This window comes from Lissotriton helveticus, chromosome 1_1 (genome assembly GCF_964261635.1).
Source record: "Lissotriton helveticus chromosome 1_1, aLisHel1.1, whole genome shotgun sequence".
Lineage (NCBI taxonomy): Eukaryota > Metazoa > Chordata > Amphibia > Caudata > Salamandridae > Lissotriton > Lissotriton helveticus.
In genome coordinates, this window is record NC_136057.1 from 331,721,776 (window position 1) to 331,744,583 (window position 22,808).

General features: G+C 47.4%; 1 protein-coding gene across 14 annotated transcripts in view; it reads left to right on the forward strand.

Annotated features, from left to right (window-relative positions):
* The window catches only part of LOC144804990 (V-type proton ATPase 116 kDa subunit a 4-like), a 6,844,636-nt gene that overhangs the window by 3,180,909 nt on the left and 3,640,919 nt on the right, over positions 1-22,808 (forward strand). For all 14 annotated transcript variants that reach the window (XM_078671938.1, XM_078672103.1, XM_078672267.1 and 11 more), the window contains one exon: positions 6,521-6,639. In XM_078671938.1, coding sequence (XP_078528064.1) covers positions 6,521-6,639 — 119 coding nt within the window. The remainder of the gene's footprint in view (positions 1-6,520; positions 6,640-22,808) is intronic.

Consider the following 22,808-nt stretch of genomic DNA (forward strand, 5'->3'; position numbering starts at 1 on the left):
AATATGAATTACCTACATCTGGCCCAAAATGTTCAAATGTGAGAATTTCCGGGGACATTAAGCCACTCGGAGGATTGAATGTGGATTTAGGACGTAGTCTGGTAATGTCTGTCTTTGCAGGTAATTCCTTGTTTTGGTAAAAAGCATTCAGTCTAACCATTCTGAAAACCTGAAAAATGTCAGTTTGTACAGTGAACCAGTTAGGTTTCTCTGTTATTACATAAGTCAGACCTCTGCTCAGTAGGGCAATGTCTGTGGAAGCCAACTGGTGTTTGGACAGATTAAAGATAGGTATTTGGTCCATGTTAGGTGTGGGTGTGTGAGGTACAATGTCTAGTATTGGTACCCCTACTGGTAGAACTTGCATCTGGTCTGGCGTTCCCCCGGAAGGAAATTGTACCTGGTTTTGCCCCTGCCTCTGGCTCTCCCTCCGCCAAAGGGTTGGCCTCTCCCTAAAAAATTGGAGTTGTTGTTGGAGGTGCTAGGGCCTGAGCCGGGGTCAGAGTTGTCAGAGTCTGCTGATGAATCTGAGAAAGTCACAAGTTGTCTATTCCTAAATCTCCCCCAGGTCCCTGGTGGCTTTCTTCTGATTCGTCGTGGAGGTAACAGTAGGTTCTCTCCCTGTTGTAGTTTTTTATATCTTTAGACAATTTGGTAGATTTTTTATGGTGCTCAAAACTTTGAAAGTCAAGAATTGTCCATTCTAATTTCTCTAGGACTGACTTAGTGTCTGTTAGGCTATCTGTTCTAGGATTGCCTTTTCGAGTTCAAGAATTTCCTCCAACTACATCTTACTGTGTTCTAGTGATGTATCGATGACTAGTACCATCCAATGGCGAGAACACCTAGTACCAATATGTGGGAAGCCGTTCATACATTTTTTATTCTGGAGAAAAATGGCTGGTATATTGCTACCTGTAGACCAACCAGGATTATAGCTGCTTTCAGATATTTGATGAGCATACGCGCATGTAGTTCTGTGCGTATATTTCTCTTTTTAACTCTTTCTAAGGCATTTATTTTTTCACTGGCCAGTTCTGTAGGGGTATTAGTCATAGGTACGGGTGTGTGAAAAAGAGTTGGGCCGCTAAGTGTTTTCGCAATATATTCCTCAGTGTATGTCGGAATAACTGGTGAAGACATCCTTTCTGTCTCTATCTATAATGAATAGTGAGCTTAGTGCCACTGTCCTGCAAATGGATGAGTTTACATAGACAATTATTCTGCAAATTGTTAATATAGCCACTCGTGAGTGGTAACACTTGCAGAGCAGCCACTGTGTGTAAAATTTAGTAAAAGAAACAAGGGGACCACGATATGTGAACCTCGGGTAGAATTGATATTTTAGAGAACAGTGGTTCAGAATTGGCCACACAGGCCCAAAGTAGGTAGTCTTCGCTAGGGGGACAGGGTACCAAAGTCATAATTGATATTCAATATCTCAGGGAGCGATGAGTAATATGCACAGGGACATGTAAGTCAAAATATTGTATGTTATTTATTTTTCAAGAGTCAAGTGCACACATAGATAAGTGACAAAAGGCGTGATGTGAAAAAGTAAGGATTACTTTAAAACATAAACATTGCATTGACAAAATATAGAAGAACTCCTCAAGCATTTTTACAGACTGTAAGGAATTCTTGTTGTAGGGGGTTGACGACGTTTCGATCTCAGTTATTCGAGATCATCTTCAGGTAAAGCAGATCTTCCTGATCTAAAAGAAGAAGAAGGACCGAAGAACTGTGAAAAGCAAGACATGTGAAAAGAGCAATTGAGTTTGCACCAACCCTGCCGGGCTGTTCGTTGTTCCCGACGATTGTGCTGAAGACAACTCACAGTGTAAGCAGCTGTGCCTCAAAAGAGTCTGGAAGGACCGCCATCACTTTTGCAAAGATTTAGGAACTCCTGTGGAGCAGCAGAGCTGCTTCCTTGCTCTTTGAAGGTACCAAAGAAAGAACTGTGAGGACTCCAGACCTCGCTAACCTGACACCAGCCATGCACTACTGCATCTCTTGCTCTAAGCCTGAGTCAAAGTGGGCCAACGCTGCCAGCATGGAGCTTCAGTCCTCCAGGGATGAAGCACACCTTGGGTTTTCCAGGAGGGGACTCCTCGAAGCCTCCTGCAGCCTCTGTGTGCAGCCCCATAAACTGCAAGTGACTGGATGTGAAAAACTCAATACCTCAAGACAGCTCTACAGCCTTCGCCCCTGGCCTGAGTAGAAGTAGACCGAAGGTGTACCCATGTCCCGCAGCATCGTGAGACCTAACCACCCCTGTTGGTTCAGCCTGACTGGTTTTCCAGTCTAAGCCTGCAGCCCCTAAGACCGAACTGATCCCATTTGACTAACATGGGGCACCGAGGCTGAAATACACCTCTGCACCTGGCCGCCCCAGTGCTGCCTGAGATGACCTGTTGGTTCTGCCTTGGATCTTGTCCTATGCTTCCCTTAAATCCAGGAGATTGGTCCCATGAGTCGCTGTGAAGTGTCCGAAAGCATTACGTGTTTTTTCCCCCATACGATTACATTGGCCACATGATGCTGAAAAGCATCTCTGCATCTGGCCGCCCCAGTGCAGATGTCTATTGTCTGACACTCCTCTCCAATAAGGCTGCTTAACCACACTACCCCCTAGAAGAGCACCTTGGGTTTTCTTGAGCAAACTCCTGACCACTTACAAGGGCATACCTGTACTCTTTGCACACTTTACCTATTTTTGGTATACTATATAAAGTGCCAGCTTTTTAGGAGATGCCACCCCCTGCCCTGAGGCCCAGGACAGGTGGGACATGCTAGGAGGCATGGTACACCACCAGGCCAGTCACACCCCTAAGGCGGGCTGTCTGATGTGCCCCATGAATGAAGGGTTGCACCATTTTGATTTTGGAGGAAATACAAGTTATGGGGCAGGGTTATGCCCACTCCTCACAGGAAGTGGTCATATAGGGGGTGTAGTGACCCCAAGGGTAAGTAGCCCATTGGCTGCTCCACATAATGCCCATAAATTGAGTAGGTGGCCAACTGACACCAGGAACTTAGTTTCATCTAACTGAAGAAACAAGAGGGCAAAGAAGAGCTGAAGAAGTAAGCACTGCAGACTTCTGGTGGACTTTGGCTCCAAACCCTGCCTGCCTACCTGCCTACCTGCCTACCTGCCTATCTGGTTCTGCCGCAACAATTACAAAAACTCAACTCATCCTGAAGCTGTGCCTCCTCCAGAAACCTCAGAGGGCCTCCAGCACTTAGCCAATCCATCAGCGTCTCCCTTGGAATGGAGGGGCTACTGCTCTGCAGCCTGCAGGCACCGACTGCAATATCCGGTTCACCGCTCTGCTGCTTGCCAGGTCCAATGATGCAACAGCTGCCCAGAAAGAAGTCACCATACTCCTAGAGGTCTGATCCATCTCCTCGCCAAATAGGAAGATGCCAATGACCAACCGGATCTGCCCAGCATTAATCCCTGGGGTACAAGACCTTGTGCAGCAACCAAAGCTTGTTTGAGTCCAATCCAGACTCCAATGCTGCAGAGAACGAGCAGCCAACGAGGGATGTCAGTATTGCAGGGGAAAGCATCGAGAGTGGCCTAGCTGTCCTAATGTGTCCCCTCTTTGCAGGTCTAACCCGAGGTCTATGGTGTGCCTTTGGTGCTCTGCAACTGACTAAAACCCTGTGCACCCGAGCTCCCTGTTCCGGTTCCACGACAACTGACGGTGCTCCTTTGCTCCCAGCATCCCCACAAACTGAGCCCCCCGTTGGGAGCTTCCAAACGTGTCCTCTAGTCCCCCTCTGCAGCCTGTTTTTTATTGCCCCCCCTCTTTGACCTACTAGGTACCCTGCAATGCTATCAACCCGTCCAGCACCTCTGCACCTGAAAACTCCAGGCCAAGTAAACTCAAACTTCTGCTAGTACTTTGGACTTTAGCACCCTAGCACTTTACATCCTTAAGGGAACCCCCTAAAAATCATTTGCAAATACCCATATGCAGTATACGCCTTTTTCTCCATAGGAAAGCATTACATCGTAAAAACGCATTTTATTGAACATTTTACTTACCTGTAAAAATTGCTATTACGAAAAGTAGTTACACAATTATGAAGTTCTTGGTGTTAAAATAAATATAAAAATACTAGCTATGTTTCAAAATGAGTCTCGAGTTTCTACTTGAGTGTGTGTCACATTTTTCGACTCTGTGGGACTCATTACGATGCCGGTCAGACAAGCATCCCACCGCCATTACAGCAGGAGTGAGACTGCCCGACAAGTAGTAGGAGGTCCCACCCGCCAGATTAGGATGCGACCGCCGTGTCGGTGGTCGTAAACATCCCCTTTTCTATTGCGGCCTGGAAAAGAGACTGCGCACAAGCCACAATTGAAAAATAAATGTTTTAAACATCCATGCACTGTGTGTCAGGTACCATGTGGTGCCAGGCACACAGTGCATGGATGTTTGGGGGGGCACCATACGTGCCCCCCAAGCCACATAGCTGAGCCCTACAGGGAATGGGGACCCTGCTAGGGGCCCACAAAGTCACTTTCCAAAAGCCTTTCCATGGCAGTCAGATCAACCTGAAAAGACTGTTGGAAACTGGCATCCTAATTCCTACGGCATTGCCTCCACAGTCACTGCATCTATTGTAGGAGTTAGGCTCCGACCATCACCCCAACAGGTTCTTTAAGCCTGGCGTAGGCGGTGGTCTTTCCCCCGCCCTCTGTGCTGCGACCACCGGTATCATAATCCGGTAGTCAGACTGCTGCCTTGGATGTCAGGCGGAATGCCAACGATGGCCCTTTCAGTGACGGAACGCCCGACATTGTAATCTGGCTCTATAATGATAAAATATACCTCATTTTGGAACACTATATAAAAATCAGGCTTCCTACACTTCTGTTCCCAATACCAGTTTTCTCTGGAACTTCTTCTATTTTCCACTACTGCTCAAGCTCATGTATATTTCAGCTCAGCTTTCCTCCAATCGGTTTGCATTCTCGCTAGCTATCTACTGTAAATCCTAGCTTGTGAAAAAGATTAACTATGAATCAGACCCTAAATTGGTATCTTCAGATTGATTTGTGAAAGACGTGTAAGTGCATCAAACAAAATATAGTATTGACGATGAATGGCCTCAGTTGAATTTGGAAAAACTCCAACATAAGTTTTGATTTTTGTTATATTTGTTTGTGAATTAAATAAAATATTTCAACATTTGTGTATTTGTTTGTTGAATGCTTCTTCCGGTATTTCTTGTGTTTTGCGGTTTAGATAATCAAAAAGGTCTAGGTTGGGGTCCCTAGCTTTCAATAGTGACTCAATGAGAGCCACGGGGTTGAGTAATGATTAAGTAGGAGTCCACAGAAGTCAACAGGTTAAAACCCACTGCTTTATATGGGGAAACGTACTTCAGGGTTAAGCAAATGCGTCTTTAGCACACAATTGTTCTGCATGCAAGTCGTTACACAACTTGCTTTAGGGGGTGCAATGGTGGAGTGGTGTTGGAATTGAAGTCCAACACCTTCCAAATTCCGTTATATATTCCTTCAGGTGATGTTTCTGCATTAGCGCAGCACAGTGCCTAGGGACCCAAGGGTAAGGAGAGAAATGAGCTAGGCCTTGGATGGGTGAGAGAGGACCATGATAGGGGTGCAACAGGAATCTAACCTAACTGACCCAGGTGCACCTGCTTTTTGGTCTTAAAAGCTAGGGTGCTTTAAAGGTGCTAATAGGATTTTTTTTATCTATAATCAGCACAAATCACTGTCCACGCAAGTTCCTTTTTAACTTTTCATTCATATTTTCCTCCTAAAGTCATTGTTTTTACTAGAAACACGTAACACAAGTTGGATTTAGGGCCTGATTATGATGTTTGGCATACACCGATGTGGAAGCAGGACCACCTGACTAGGAGTCAGAGGTCTCGTGGTCGTATTGTGTATCTTTTCTATTGTGGCGTGTGCTGCGGACTGCAACACACGCAGCAATACAAAAAAATACATCTGACATATCCCTGCACTATGTGGCAGGCACTATGTGGTGCCTGCCACATGGTGCAGGGATGTGTAGGGGGGCACCTAGAGGGCCAGGGGGGAAGGGGCCCCCCCAAAGGCCACCAGCCTTTTCATGGTGGGTTAACTGCCATGAAACAGCCAGCAGAAAGGGATATTGTAATCCCCACAACGGTGCCCGAACACAGGCACTGCCACCAATGTAGGGAATGCAGACAGTCTGACGGGCTCCTTGAGCCCATCGAATGCGTGGCTGTCTAAATTTACGCCTGCCCTACACCCGCTCACCATCATAATGCAAGGGGCGGTCCTGCAGGGTCCGATGGCGGTGGGACCGCCACCGACGGCCTAACGGTGGTGGTCCCACAGCCATCGTAAGGAGGCTCTTAGTTTCTACTATAATGCAGCTAGTTGTGTTATACATACTGTAATGTTGATAAATGGGAGTACTTCCTTGTTTTATATGTTCTAATTGAAGCAAACCTTTTGTCTTTGATTCATTTTGTATCCTTTACGAAGATCTGGAATGTTGCAACTAACAAGCTGAATTTTCTGAACTCGTATAAAATGAAGATGTCTGTCATACTGGGGATAATACACATGGTGTTTGGCATCTTCCTCAGCATTTTTAATCACACGTGAGTTTTTAATTCTTTTTCCAATTTTAAAGTTGATTTCCTTTATCTGTTTTCTCTCTTTAATACATTTCTGTACTTGTGTTCTCGTTTCAAAAAATGGCAGAGTAATATGAAAGTATTCAGATAAATTTCTTAATTGTAAGAAGTCTATTGTGATATTGTTATCCGTGTTATCACGATTAGCAGTATCAATGGTAAAACTGGTTTAATATTTACATAGGATGTGAGTTCTTCACAGCAATAAATCAGCATTTTAATTTTTTTACTGACTACGTACCCCCTTGTTGCATTTGACTCTATCAGTGTACAGAAGCAGAGCAGTCCAAGGCCTACTGAAGGGATTTTGTGTTGGTTAACAATCTCAATTTGTCGGCACGCAGCAACAATATTTGATACATTTTTAAAATGCTGCAGTACTTTTATTACCCACACATAATAGTACATACTATGCATTTACAAACACATTTGTATATCAAGTAGATGGAGGTACCTTAGGAGAAGGACCCTTTCCAGTGGTCCCTGAAGAAACCCTGTGGAAGACAGAAGGTTGGAGAGTCACTTCATCTGTAGGGTGCAGAGCAGGGATATCGACGGGGAAATATCGTGGGACAAAAATATCGCCACAGAAATATCGTTTGGAAGAAATATCAACCACAAAAATATAGATGACTAGAATATCGACCGACAGGTAAGTAATATCGATTACAAAAATATCGTTGTAATATTGTTTACAAAAATATAGTTGACTAAAATATCAATGTTTTAATAATGGTATGTATTTAAGTGTTTTAATAAGAATTGTTTGTCATTTTATTATATGTTTTAAAATTTTTCTACTTATTAATTTATTTTAAGTTTAATTTTGCGTTATTAATTCCGTAGCGGGTTGTGGGTTTATAGGGGAATAGGATGGGAAGTAATTTAATTATGTAAAATTAATGAATTAATTATTGTGTTAATTTATTAATTAATTATAGTTTAAAAATTAGTTGTCAGTTATTTTCAATTAGTTCATTAATAATTAAGTATGTTAATTGTTTAATTTACTTTAGGTGTGTGTTGTGGTGTTTATATATGTAAATGGTGTGCAGGGTGGTAAGCAATTAATTTTTTATTGATTCATTATTAAATAGTTTAAAATACATTTTCATTAATTATTTAGTAATTTTTAATTGTAATTGTGTAATTAATTTTAGGTGTGTGTTGTGGTGTATATATGTGTAAATGGTGTGAAAGCTGGTATGTAATTAATTGTTTAATTGATAAATAATAAAAAATTAATTTTAAATAATTAATTAGTAATTATTCATTGTAATTGTGTAATTAATTTTAGGTGTGTGTTGTGGTGTTTATATGTGTAAATGGTGTGAAAGCTGGTAAGTAATTAATTGTTTAATTATTAAATAATAAAACAATAATTTTCATCAATTAATTAGTAAATATTAAATGTAATTGTGTAATTAATTTTAGGTATTTATTGTGGATTTTATAGTGCTAAATAATTATTTTTTGTATATTTGTTAATAATAATATATTTATATTTATATATTAATTATGTTAAAATTAGAAATTACATTTATTGAAAATGTTGATATTTTATTTTTTTATTGTTTTGGGATCCTGCGCTTTCTCTACTGTTGCGCTCACTGGAGTGGGAATAGTAATTTTTACCCCTACGCTATCCTGCGCTTTCCCTACTGTTGCACTCATTACAGTGGGAATAGTAATTTTTACCTCTACACTATCCAGCGCTTTCCCTACTGTTGTACTCACTGGCGTGGGAATAGTAAATTTTACCCCTATGCTATCCAACGCTTTCCCTACTGTTGCACTCTCTGGAGTTGGAATAGTAATTTTTACCCCTATGCTATCCAGCGCTTTCCCTACTGTTGAGTTTTCTGGAGTGAGAATAGTAAATTTTACCCCTACGCTATCCAGCGCTTTCCCTACTGTTGCACTCACTGGAGTGGGAATAGTAAATTTTACCCCTACGCTATCCAGCGCTTTCCCTACAGTTGCACTCACTGGAGTGGGAGTAGTAAATTTTACCTCTACGCTATCCAGCGCTTTCCCTACTGTTGCACTCAGTGGAGTGTGAATAGTACATTTTACCCCTATGCTATCCAGCGCTTTCCCTACTGTTGCACTCTCTGGAGTAGGAATAGTAAATTTTACCCTTACGCTTTCCAGCGCTTTCCCTACTGTTGCACTCACTGGAGTGGGAATAATAAATGTTACCCCTACGCTATCCAACGCTTTCCCTACTGTTGCACTCACTGGAGTGGGAATAGTAATTTTTACCCCTACGCTATCCAGCGCTTTCCCTACTGTTGCACTCACTAAAGTGGGAATAGTAATTTTTACCCTCCCGCTATCTAATGTTTTAACTATTAATGTTTTTTTTTGTTATTAAAAGGACGATTCCGATTTGGTAAAATCCCCTACGAATAGTTGTACGGACCGTATTTCTCATACAAATCGTACACCTTCAACGTCCCCGTACGTACGATCAAATACGATCTAAACCCAAAGCAGATCTCAATACGAATCGTACCAAACACCGTGCGACCAAAAAATACATACGATTTGTCTCCGGTTCACGCAGTACGAGACGTCCGTATGTAATCAAGCAGCAGTTCCTGGCCCAGCAAGTATGATTCGTGTCGACGACACTCCGTACGACCCTTTTACTACGGCAGCTGAAAACATCCGTAAAAGCAGAGTCTGGCCCGAACCGCACCCCGGTACGCGACATACACGCCATGAACCCCATCGTCCGTTTCATCCCAGTTCTGTACGCCTACAACCTGGTGCACAGAAACCGACGACGGCGCAGACGGCGAGTACAACGTACCGCAACAACGGAAGTGTACTTGCAAGGTGCGTCTTACACGCTCGCCTATACTACCATTGCAATAGTGATATGAGTCGCACACATGTCATGAATATTGGGGTACGGTGCGTCACACACTCACGTATGGCATCAGTGCAATAATGATAAGAGCTGCACACACGCCATTAATGTTGGAGTACGGTGCGTCACACTCTCGCGTATGACACCAGTGTAATAGTATTACGAACAGCACACACACCATTAATGTTGGGGTACGGTGCATGACATCTGAGGGGTGGGTGGAAATGACTCCTAGCAGTGTCCAGACATATGAGGGGTGGGTGGATATGACTCCCAGCAGTGTCCAGACATATGAGGGGTGGGTGTATATGACTCCCAGCATAGGCCAAAAGTATGGGGGTGGGTGCGTATGACTCCCAGCAGTGGCCAGACATATGAGGGTTGGGTATATATGACTCCCAGAATAGGCCAACAGTATGGGGGTAGGTGGATATGACTCCCAGCAGTGGCCAGTCATATGGGAAGTGGGTGCAGAGGACTCCCAGCATATGCCAACAGTATGGGGGTGGGTGGATATGACTCCCAGCAGTGTCCAGACATATGAGGGGTGGGTGCAGAGGACTCCCAGCATAGGCCTACAGTATGGGGGTGGATGTATATGACTCCCAGCAGTGTCCAGACATATGAGGGGTGGGTGTATATGACTCCCAACATAGGCCAACAGTATGGGGTGGGTGGATATGACTCCCAGCAGTGTCCAGACATATGAGGAGTGGGTGTATATGGATCCCAGCAGTGTCTAGACATATGAGGAGTGGGTGTATATGACTCCCAGCATAGGCCAACAGTATGGGGGTGGGTGGCAATGACTCCCAGCAGTGTCCAGACATATGAGGGGTGGGTGTATATGACTCCCAGCAGTGTCCAGACAGATGAGGGGTGAGTGGATATGACTCCCAGCATAGGTGAACAGTATGGGGGTGGGTGGATATGACTCCCAGCTGTGTCCTGACATATGAGGGGTGGGTGCAGAGAACTATCAGCAGTGCTCAGATATAGGAGGGTACCTCATCATCAGCATACCACAACTACATGGGGGTATGTGCACATCCCTAACTTGTGATGATAATTATAGTGCCAGAGCAACACATCACTTACAGCAGTGTCCCACTCCATGGAGGATGGAATACTGTCACACACTGCGTGACACACCACATGTGGGTGTGATGTCAATTCAATTCAAAATTTCTTTATTCGACTGTAGAAAAAAACAGTCATAAAAGTACAGAGAAAAGCACATATATATATAGTTCATTAGTTAAAAACAATTCAATTTAAAACAATGGATCACATAGTAGCCTATCACAGCTCATACAAATGTGAATGTTCAGTTTATCAGAGACTTATATACATAAATAATACGGGGCAGGTAGAGGTTAACCTTCCATACTTTTTCTAAATTTCAGGGCTGTTTTTAGGAAATTACATACATATAAAGTGCTTTCACAGTGCAGCATTTTAAGGTAAATTAGTGCAGGCCTTAATTGCACAAAATTCAGTCTTTTAAAAAGAGGTTTTCAAAACATTTTTCGTGGTAACGCATAGTAGGAGCATATAAATAAAAAGTGTGCCACATCTTGCGGAGACTTGTTGTCGCAGCCGCAAGCTGGCAACACTTGTCCCCTATGAGCACCACTGGGCACGGCTAGCAACAGGTGGAATAAATCAAAACGAAATCTGGTCAATAAAAAGCGCTCATATCTGGAAAGGGCCCAGGATAGATATGGTTCTGTTTGAATACATGATTTAATTAAAACATGACTCATCACACTACCCTTCTTCAATTCGGCCTCTTCCCTAGCCAACTGTCGAATCATTAAAAAAGTGTTCTTTACAGAAGTTACATCGCGCTTTGATACTAACTGTGGTGTTAAGAAGAGATCCATCCTGCCCAAATCATGAAGACAATTTCGAATATATTTTATCCAGGGTATCTTGAATTTCCCATCCCAATCAATTGCTTCAGATAAAATGTTTTGGGTAAAAGGTATTTCATTGTTCATCCAACAATTTAGCCAGCACAAGAGGGGGTTTACCGCAATTTTGTCCTCTAAATAGGGCATGCCCAGTTCCTCGTGAGTGGAGAAGTTAGCCGTGCTCTTCGGTAGACATAAAATTTGTTTTAAAAAGTTATTTTCAATAGTTGCAAGATCGGTCACTGGTAAGAAACCCCAGAGGTCACTCCCATAGCAGGCTACTGATATACTTTTTGCTTGGTATAGTTTCATCAGTGCTACCACTGGAGTGTTACCCATTTTACGAGCAAAATCAGTTATTGCAACATTGGTCCTTATTAGATCTCCTCTCTTTTTCTTTAATGCGGGTCCCCATGTAAGTTTACTGTCAAACAATACACCAAGATATGAGAAGGTTGATGTGGTAGGTATTTTTTCCCCGTTAACAAAAAATGGGTAGGACTTTTTGGACCCGGATCCTACCTTCATGACATATGACTTGGCATTGTTGATACACAGGCCGCGTGAGTTCATAAAGTGAAAGAAAGAATCTAATAAAGTTTGGAGGCCAAGTGCAGTTCTGGAAATAAGGACGGCGTCGTCAGCGTAGAGCAGGACAGGGACGCCCCTTTTCCTTATATATGGGTAGTCCGTATTTGTTTTTAAAAGATGCTCCTCTAAATCGTTAATGTAAAGATTAAAAAGAAAAGGCGCTAAAATACAGCCCTGTCTAACCCCCCGATTTATTTTGAAGTCTCTGGTTACTTTTAAGTCTTTAGTATACCGCACATTTGCTTGTGTATCGCTGTGGAGGTCGGCCAGGAAGTTGATTAAGTTTTTTTCTACCCCCATTTTCAGCAAGACGTCCCAAAGTTTACATCTGTCAACGCAATCGAAGGCCGAAGAAAGGGTGTGATGTCAAATTCCACATGCATACCCACCCAAGGAGTTTGCTGGCTAAATACACACCCTACCATCATGACACAATAGTGTATAGTGATGTAACAGCCCACCAAACAAAGACAGCGAAAGGGAACACACACTGTCACATACATCCCTGGGCTGATATGAATGTCCAGGTGGTGGGCAGACCACCAAGATGTAGTCTATCATGGAAGGAATAGGGTTGAAAACCCTTAGGTACAATGCTCAAAATTGTGAGTCATGTGCCCAAATACCCTGCAGAACAATTCCCAACATAAGGGTAGGCTGTGATAACACACATGCATAGTGGCAAAAAGGGTGAATGTGTCCATGAAGGCATTTGTACATACTCAAAACACAAGTACAGTGAGTAGACTGGATGGCACAGACAAATGAGCAGTAGACATCTGTGAGCAGGCATGGCCATTGCTGAAGGGAACCGTCACCAAAATAGGAAATGTGCACACATGTCAGCACAACAATTGTGCAACTGTCTGCAGTGAAGTTCTCAGGTGTCACAGAGGAAGGAACACTTTTTGGGACAATGTCTGTAGCCAAACTGAACACACACAACCAATGATTAATTGCAGAGACATTGTGATGGCACGCAGATACCATGGTCCACTTCATGAGCATCAACAAAAAATATCTTTCAGAACCCCAAAACATTACCATGACACCAACTACAGGGCCCTCATCACCAACATCAAGTTCCTGAAATGCAATAGTTTAGAATGCAAAATAATAGGCTTTATTCAGCTTCAAATGAAAACAAGTGGAAAAATTAGTTCCAGCACCAATTCGGCCAATGGCCAGTCCATCACAATGTCCTTTTTGGGGACGTTGGGGAGGTCGTCTACCCCAAACTTGCCTGCACTGGAATGAACTAAAGGTCTGTTGACCCTTGGCAGGCATCATCAGTGTCAGGACCAAGCACCGCAAGGACAGTAGTGGGAAGGGTAGGTGTGGTGGGTGCAGGGTGGGATGTATCGTCCTCAGTGGCTTGTGCAGGCACAAAGGTGGAAAGATATTCAGCGCTGCACACTGCTGCCAGTTTGTCAAGACTACCCCCTGCACCCGAGGGCTGTGTGGGTCACGGACTGTGACTTTGGCTGCGTGTCTGTGGTCTGACCCCAGTGGGTGTGCCTGCAGCCCTCTGAGTTTGCATGCCAGGAGGTGTACGCTTCGACTTTTGTTGGGGTGTGCTGCATGTGTCCGTTGGTGTGCGTGATCGTGCCTTCATGCGTGTGCTTTGGACAGGTATGGGAGAGGGGAGTATGGATGGGTCTGAAGGAGGGGGGGACGGACCGTTGCAGGAGGGTAACTTCTACCGTCAGTGAGGAGTCCATGGACGTGAGAATCCGATGTAGGTCAGACATCGTAGCTGACATGCCCTCCATGAACGACAACAACTGGGTCAGTATTTGAGTCTGGCCATGGAGGACTGTCAGCATTGATGTCTGACCAATCTGAACCTGCCGGAGTAGGTCCAGAGACTCCGCACTGAGGGCAGCAGGGGAGACAGGGGCAGGGGCTGCGGTGCCTAGGCCGAAGGAGACATGGGGGGCTGCACGGACAGAAGGGACCGAAGCAACTGGAAGATGGATCTGGAGGAGGCGGGGAGAGACACAGTGCTGCTGTCAGGTGTTGCGGTGTATTCTCCATCCTCCAGGGAGTCAGAAGCAGACCCATCAGCGTTGTAGGAAGTGTCGTTTTCCAAAAGGTCCGCAGGTCGACTCCCCTCACCCTTTGTGCCACTGGCTCCCTCCAACTCCTCAGCGATGGTGGCACTGTGGCTGGGTCCCTCCTCTTGGTCCGTTCATGTGTATCCTCCTGTCTCTGTTGATGATGCTGTGGGCAAGTAGAAGAAACAGAAATGCATCAGTCACCTGTACACATCTGACACATGAGCACAACATCAGTAGGTCACACTGCAATTCAAGGCATGCATCATGAGTAACAGCCAGATAGCCCTGCACATATTTGAGACTTGTACTGCCCAGTTGGTATAGACACAATGCTACTTGGACACAAGGATCCAAAGAACACACCAATCCACAACTTTAATGAGACTTACACAGAGAGGCTACTGTTTGTTTACAGGAGAGCAGATCAATACAACGAAGTGATGCCACCTCAAATACACACAAAAATTATTCTGAGGGATAAAAATCGATTTCTATCGTATTCACATACCTATTAGTTGTTAGCAAGATGCATCTATATATATATATATATATATATATATATATATATATATATACATATATTCCCGTATATCATGCCTTATAGTACGTTAGTAATTGAAATGACCTTTGCGCGTGTTATATCGTATTGTTCGTTTAGGAATTGAGAACTGCACCAACGCCATCTTGCATTTACATGAACTAGGCTCAGGCAGTGATCAAGTGTTGTTTGTCAAGTAGCCGAGTAGGCTCCAATTAGTTGAGTTATACAAGACAGCTGAATTCAGGATGTTCTCTCCCAGCTTTGAGGCCCAAGGTCGCATCTGGCCTTTGAGGAGATAAGCACATTCTCGGAGGCGCCGGGCTGGTACTCCCATTCACTGAGACGGGAGGGAGTCACCCCTCCTGACCTTCCCTTATAATACCAAAAGCAGACTTCTGAACAAGCTTTGTGTGTCATATATGGTCCTTCCTCAAATTATTGTGCCAACTAGTAGTCTTCCATGTAAAGTGATCTCCTGTAATGTTACGAAGGTATATATGACGTGTATTGAGTGTGATTAGGCAGTCTTCTCGGCGCACTGGCTGGGTGTGGATGGAGAGGCTCCTCTATAGAGTATTTTGAATAATAAACAATTTACTTTTCTTTACTGCCAACTGACTGATTATTTGGTAAGATACCTGTTGTAAGTCATTGGTAAGTATGGCTCGCTAGATTGATGAAATTTAATACAACAGTTGGCGACTCCGCCGGGATTCCGCGTTTGGGGTCGTCCTCCCGTAATACGGGGTGAGATAAGGACAATTGAAGGGGTACTCTGGTCGAGGGGGTGAAATGACTAACGATTATGGCTGAACTCCGCTCTCGCGATCAGGGAGCCCCAGCTGCTAGTGACCCCTCGCCAGTGTCCTACGGGCGTAACCCAGGAACTGACCCGTGTTGGTCTTCAGGAGTGGGCAGTGGAGAACTTGCAATCATACTTGGGTGCACCAGCGAAGTGTATTATTTTGTTGTCTTTGGATCACGCTGTTGAACGGCGTCTGGGAAACAGTTAACTGATTTTAGTTTTGGTGGTTGGTGTCCAACGGAGAGTTTCGGAGGTCTGACGGGGCGGCACTGAGGCTGAACGGGCAGATGCTCCACTGACTTGTTTGGTGAATAATAGAGGTTCTGATCAGACGCCTTGGTGTGGCACGTGTGGTGCTCACCCGGCCGGACTGCACTTGGAAAAGCCCGTGGTTGAACCTGGGTGACTGCTGGACACATCTGAAGCGGCGCTAAGGCAGTGGGCTCAGTCAGAATAGTCCTGAAGATGAACAAAGAAGATCGCGGCATGGTCTGTAGCTCGGTCTGTGGTTAACTCCTGTCTGATGACCTCTTGGTAGTCTCCGGACTGCCTGATTTTGTTGGTATGTGTTTGGTCCGGAGGTTGGAAATTCACAAATTCTCCACGAATGGGAGTCGACGGGCTCCGTTCTTCGGTTGTTTTGTATTGAAGAAAAACAAAAATGTTAAAGTGAAATATTGTATGTTGTGTTCGTCTCCTTTATATGTTGGGTTTTGAGTTGGAAGAGTTCGAGCGTGAATGAACATGGCCATGTTTGAATGACTGTGAAGGAGTGTATAATTTGACAAATCAAAATGTCGTGTTTTAGTAAGATATGTTTTGGATGTTGTTGTTGAAAAAATGCGCGATTGGATGAAAGTCAGCCTGCCCCGCCAGAGGGGCAGGCTGTATCAATCAATCAATCAATCAATCATGCCATTTGTATAGCGCACTACTCACCCGGGAGGGTCTCAAGGCGCTTGGGGGAGGGGTATGCTACTGCTCGAACAGCCAGGTCTTGAGTTGTTTTCTGAAGGCGAGATGGTCCTGGGTCAGCCGAAGGTGGATGGGGAGGGAGTTCCAAGTGTTGGCAGCCAGGTAAGAGAAGGATCTTCCTCCGGCGGTGGCTCTTCGGATGCGTGGTACGGCTGCGAGGGCGAGGCTGGTGGACCGTAGCTGGCGGGTGGGCGTGTAGAAGGTCAGGCGGTCGTTGAGGTACTTGGGGCCCAGGTCGTGGAGAGACCTGTGTGCGTGGGTGAGGAGCCGGAACGTGATCCTCTTGTCGACGGGGAGCCAGTGCAGGTTCCTCAGGTGGCTGGAGATGTGGCTGCGTCGGGGGACATCCAGGATGAGTCGGGCGGAGGCGTTCTGGATGCGCTGGAGTCTTTTCTGTAGCTTGGCTGTGGTTCCGGCGTAGAGGGTGTTTCCGTAGTCCAGTCGGCTGGTGACGAGTGCCTGGGTGACAGTCTTCCTGGTCTCGGTCGGGATCCAGCGGAAGATCTTGCGAAGCATACGCAGGGTGTTGAAGCACGATGAGGAGACGGCGTTGACTTGTCTGGTCATCGAGAGGGAGGGGTCCAGGATGAAGCCCAGGTTGCGTGCGTGGTCGGTTGGCTTGGGTGCGGTGCTCAGGAGTCGTCCCAGGCGGAGGGCGAAGATCCCAGGATGAGGACTTCCGTCTTGTCCGAGTTCAGTTTCAGTCCTTCATCCACTCGGCGACGTCTTTCATCCCTTCGTGTAGGCAGGTTCTGGCGGTGTCGGGGTCTCTGGTGAGGGAGAGGATCAGCTGGGTGTCGTTAGCGTAAGAGATGATGTTGAGGTTGTGCTGCCGTGCGATGGCTGCGAGAGGTTTCATGTAGATGTTGAAGAGGGTGGGGCTGAGTGAAGATCCTTGCGGGACGCCGCAGATGACTTCGGTGGCCTCGGAGCGAAACGGGGGGAGGCGGGCTCTTTGTGTTCTTCCGGCGAGGAACGAGATGATCCACTCCAGTGCCTTCTCTTGGATACCGATGTTGCTGAGGCGCTGGACTAGGGTGCGGTGGCAGACCGTGTCGAACGCAGCGGAGAGGTCCAGGAGGATGAGGGCCACTGTTTCCCCCTTGTCGAGCAGGGTCCGGATGTCGTCGGTGGCTGCGATGAGGGCGGTCTCGGTGCTGTGGTTGGCTCTGAAGCCGGACTGCGAGGGGTCGAGGGATCCGTTCGTCTCGAGGAAGGTGGTCAGCTGTCTGTTGACGATCTTCTCGATGACTTTAGCAGGAAAAGGGAGGAGCGAGATGGGGCGGAGGTTTTTGAGATCGGTGGGGTCCGCTGTCGGTTTCTTCAGGAGGGCGCGGATCTCGGCGTGCTTCTAGCTCTCCGGGAAGGTGGCGGTGTTGAAGGAGGCGTTCCGGAGTTGGGGTGCGATGGTGGAGTCGGCCTTGTTGAAGACGTGGTGTGGGCAGGGGTCGGTCGGTGATCCGGAGTGGATGGTGTTCATCGTGCGGGCTGTGTCTTCGGTGGTCACCGTGGTCCATGTGCGAAGGGTGGCGGTGGGGGGCGTTGGTTCGACGGTTGGGTGCGTGGGTGGGGCGCCGAAGCTGTTGTGGATGTCGGCGATCTTGCGGTGGAAGAACGAGGCGAGGGAGTTGCAGAGGTGTTGTGACGGAGTGATGTCATTGGTGCCGGTGCTGGGGTTGGAGAACTCCTTGACGATAGTGAAGAGCTCTTTGCTGTCGTGGGCGTTGCTGTCCAGTCGTTCCTTCAGGGATTTCTTCTTGGTGGTGCGGATGAGCTGGTGGTGCTTGCGGGTAGCGTGTTTGAGGGCGGTCATGTTGTCGGTGGTCCGGTCGAGGAGCCAGGCTTTCTCGAGGGTGCGGCAGGTCTTCTTGGAGTCCTTGAGGTCGTCGGTGAACCAGGATGCCTTCTTGCTTCTGGGTCTGCTGGGAGGGTTCTTTAGTGGCGCGAGGTCGTCGGCGCAGGCGGTCAGCCACTGTGTGAAGTTGCGGGCTGCTTCGTTGGGGTCCGTTGTGTTGGCGGGTGGGCTCTGGCTGAGGGAGGTGGTGAGCTGGTCTGCGGTGATCTTGCCCAATTCCTGTGAGGTACCTGTTGCGGGTGGTGGTGGTGGGTCGTGGATCTTTTGAAGCTGAAGTGGACGCAGCTGTGGTCGGTCCAGTGGAATCCGGTGGCGTGGCTGAAGGTGATGTACTTGCTGGAAGAGAAGACGGGATCAAGCGTGTGGCCGGCGTAGTGGGTGGGGGTGTTGACCAGTTGCTTGAGTCCGAGGTTGGCGAGGTTTTCCAGCAGGGCGGTGGTGTTGCGGTCCTTGTTGTTCTCCAGGTGGAAGTTGAGGTCCCCGAGGAGGATGTAGTCGGTGGAGGGGAGGGCGTGCGGGCTGATGAAGTCTGTGATGTCTTCGCTGAATTGTGTGCGTGGTCCCGGGGGTCTGTAGACGAGGGTGCCTCTGAGGGTCGTCTTAGGGTCGGTGTGAATCTGGAAGTGGAGATGTTCGGCTGCGGCAAAGGAGTCGTTGGCGTCGGTCGTGATGCGGATGGTGTTCCTGTGGACGATGGCGATGCCACCTCCGGTCTGGTTGATGCGGTCCCTCCTGATGATCTTGTACCCGTCCGGGATGGCGATGGCGATGTCGGGTGCAGAGGAGGCGTTCATCCAGGTTTCCGTGAGGAAGGCGACGTCCGGTGATGTAGCGTCGAGGAGGTTCCAGAGTTCCACGGCGTGTCTGTGGACGGAGCGGGTGTTTATCAGGATGCACTTGAGGTGGTTGCTGCTGGTGTTTGTCTTGGCGGGTGCGGGGCAGGTTCGGAGGCAGGTGAACTTGCAGGTGCAGCAGGTGAAGGGTCCGTGGGTGCGTCTCGGGGTGGCTCGGCAGCAGGCGTGGGTCCGGCCGGCATTGAGTGCGTTGAGAGTGGCGGCGTCGTAGGTCAGTCGGGTCGTCTTGCCTCGGAGGGGAGGGCCAGGGGTCCTGGCGCTGGGCGCGGGCCAGGCGCGGACGGGCGCAGACGGGCTTACCTTTGGCGCACCTTCGGCGCTCAATCGGTGCTCCCGCTGCGCGCGTCCGCTGCGCGGTCGCTCTGGGGGTGTCATAAGTAAGGAGCCGGGAGGGAGGAACAGCTGGGTGGCGGGAGCAGGGCGGCGAATGGAATCACAGGGGGGCGGGGCCGCAGGGAGGCAGCGGCGGGAAATTCCAAGAAGCAGCGGGCAGCGGGAAATTCCCAGGAGCAGCGGGAAATTCCCAGGAGCAGCGGGAAATTCCCAGGAGCAGCGGGCAGCGAGCGAAGGAATCTGCAGGCAGGAGGCGGCAAAGGCAGGCAGGAGCGGCAGCAGTGAGTGGGGCGACCAAGCCCTGTGGAGGGCTGAGCGGTCACACTCTGTGGTCCCCTACGGTCCCCTTAAGTAAGGAGCCGGGAGGGAGGAGCAGCTGGGTGGCGGGAGCGGAGCGGCAAATGGAATCACAGGGGGGCGGGGCCGCAGGGAGGCAGCGGCGGGAAATTCCAAGAAGCAGCGGGCAGCAGGAAATTCCCAGGAGCAGCGGGAAATTCCCAGGAGCAGCGGGAAATTCCCAGGAGCAGCGGGCAGCGAGCGAAGGAATCTGCAGGCAGGAGGCGGCAAAGGCAGGCAGGAGCGGCAGCAGTGAGTGGGGCGACCAAGCCCTGTGGAGGGCTGAGCGGTCATACTCAGCCCATGTAAAACATGGCCTTACGCCTAGTTTGTTTAGTAATCTATGGCACAAATATACCAAAGATAATGAGTAGTTGCAATGGCCTTAACTGGATCGTTTGATGAAAAAAAGATACAGTATTTACAGGATCATTTATTTTCTAAAAGAAGCCGGCAGGGAATGTTCGATTCTTTAAGACTGTGGCAAAAAGAGGCCAAACATCATCGAATTAGAGAAAAAAAATTGTTCAAAATACAAATGGTCAGACCATAACCCAGAAAGCCGTAGCGTATGATAGGGAACAAACTGAGAAAAATTTTTTATGTTTAGATAGACAATTCCGGCTACAGGCAGATAAAAGTTACACAGCCTGAACTGAGCCGGAAGATGAAGTAGAGGACCTATTAGACGCACGTCCTCTGCCGCCTTATGCCCCGCAACGAGTGTACCCTGCGATATCTCATGTAACTGCCCCCACCTCATCTGCCTCGTTGGCTACGGCCCCGGTGGTTTCTGCCACCTCTTCGATGGAGGGAACAAGTTTCACTCCTGCTTCTCCAGCGCCTGTGATGGCCACTTTGTTAACGGGTGACACTTCGACCCCTATTATGGCTCAGGTGACATTGGTTTCACCAGATTCGGCTTGGCCTTCTCAATCGGCCACTTTGACGCCCGCCATGATTGATTTGACTCTCTCCCATGCCACCGGGACTGGGGGCGCTCGTCGGTTGTATACCTGTGCTGTAGTAGGTTGTAGAGAGAAACAGTCGGTGATAGACCAGGCATCCCAGTGGGTGTGGAACGCTATTTATACTGTTACCGACATTTGGGCAACTATGAAGGATTATGAACCAGTCATACAGCAATATGCATTGGAAACCATGGCTAATCTATTGATCTCCCTATGGGAACAATGTTTTGAGGATGGGAGAGCCCCGCAGGTCCTGTATGATATTATGGACCGTGCCCATAAATTTGAATTAGGATTAGAAAATGTGTATGGGAATTTGGTTACTATTATGAAGTACCGGGAAAGGTTATTTGCAAAAAGTCCGAATTGGGACTCTCAGCATCCTATGCGAGATGTCCATCCCATGTATCATCCTGAAATTCCGGAACTTAGGGACAATGCTAATCAAATTGTTCAAGCTTGTGTTGAAGCCCGGTTCCAAGAACAATGGGTTTATACTTCTTGGAAAAGAAGCGAAGTTCTCTTTCTGAAATCGCAGTTACTTGACCCTCGTAAAAATCCCACTGCTTATTACAAAGAACTCACTGAAGCGGCTTCCTCCGCGGTAATGACTTTAGCCGATATAGAATAATTTTTGGGTTGTTAGTTCCAGTCGATGTGTGGCGCCAAGTACATGACCAGCCTCATGCTAATGAGTTAGGAGGAACGTGGGATTAATTCAAGGAGTGGGATAGGAATCAGAAACCTGGAGATAAACCTAGACCAGAAATCTTGGCCCTACCAGGTCAAATAATCACATACATGCATATTTTGATCCCACCTCGGAAGGTGGATTGGGATAAATTAACAGACTGCAAGCAGAAAAAGGACGAGAATGTGTCCGATTTCTTTACCCGATTCGAAGGAGTATTTATTGATTTCAGTGGGCAAGACCTGTCTGTGAAAGGGGGAATAAGATTGTTTGTCAATCGTTTTGTAAATAATTTATTGCCTGAAGTATCGGCACGGCTTCAAGACGCAGAAAGTACTTGGACAACCTCTACCCCTTCAGTTATTCTCAGTATGGCCCAATATTATGAACATAAAGAAAACTTGAGTTAAGACAAATCAGACAAAAAGACGAAGGATCTCAAGACTCTTGTATTATTACAGAAAGTGACCAGGGCACTTGACAGGAATGAGGGAGGCAGGAGAGGGTTCGCCTCCAGGGGGCAGGAACAGGACGGGGAGGAGGAGGTCCGGCTGTTGCTTTGGGTCCAAACCAATGTGCTTATTGTAAGCAGGAAAGGCACTGGCAAGCTCAGTGTCTTCTCCTTTTAGCACAGAACGGAGCTGCGAGTGGTAGAGGGAGAGGATGAGGAGGTGTTGATCGTCGTGATATGTAAATGTAAATGTAAATTGATACTTGTATAGCACACTACTCACCCGCAAGGGTCTTAAGGCGCTTGTACGAATACCGCTGTGGAACCCATCCTGGCTTTCCCTGTTAGGTGTCCACTCCTGGGCACCCCCAAGGTGGAGGCCAGGCATCCTAAGCATTGTGGGGGCCGTTGTGGAGATTAAGCAAGCTATTGCCCAGAGTTGCAGAGTGGGACTCCATGATTGGACTAGGCACCGAGGCGAGAATTATCAGGTCCTGTGGAATTTTTGAGCTCAAGACCCGCCGAGGAATTGAACCCTGGTCCCGGGCTAGACCTCTGCATCAGGGTCTGCCACTCTAACCATTGAGCCACACTTCTCCTCTTTCTATGAAGAGAGAAGAAGTGATACGAGGTGAGACAGACAGGAGGGAATTGTTTCGATACTTCCAAAGGGAAGCAGTATTATAACGAAGATTATGGAATGGGCGAGTCAGAAGGGTACTTTTATGCATAGGACAGCCACGGACAGAGAGGGGGCCAAGTGTCAGTACCCGTTTACCAAAAGGGGCCTTATGTTAAAGGACAAATAATGGGAATTGATGAGGCCTTTCTAGTGGACACGGGTGCAATGAATAGTTCGATTGCTCGTTCACTGGT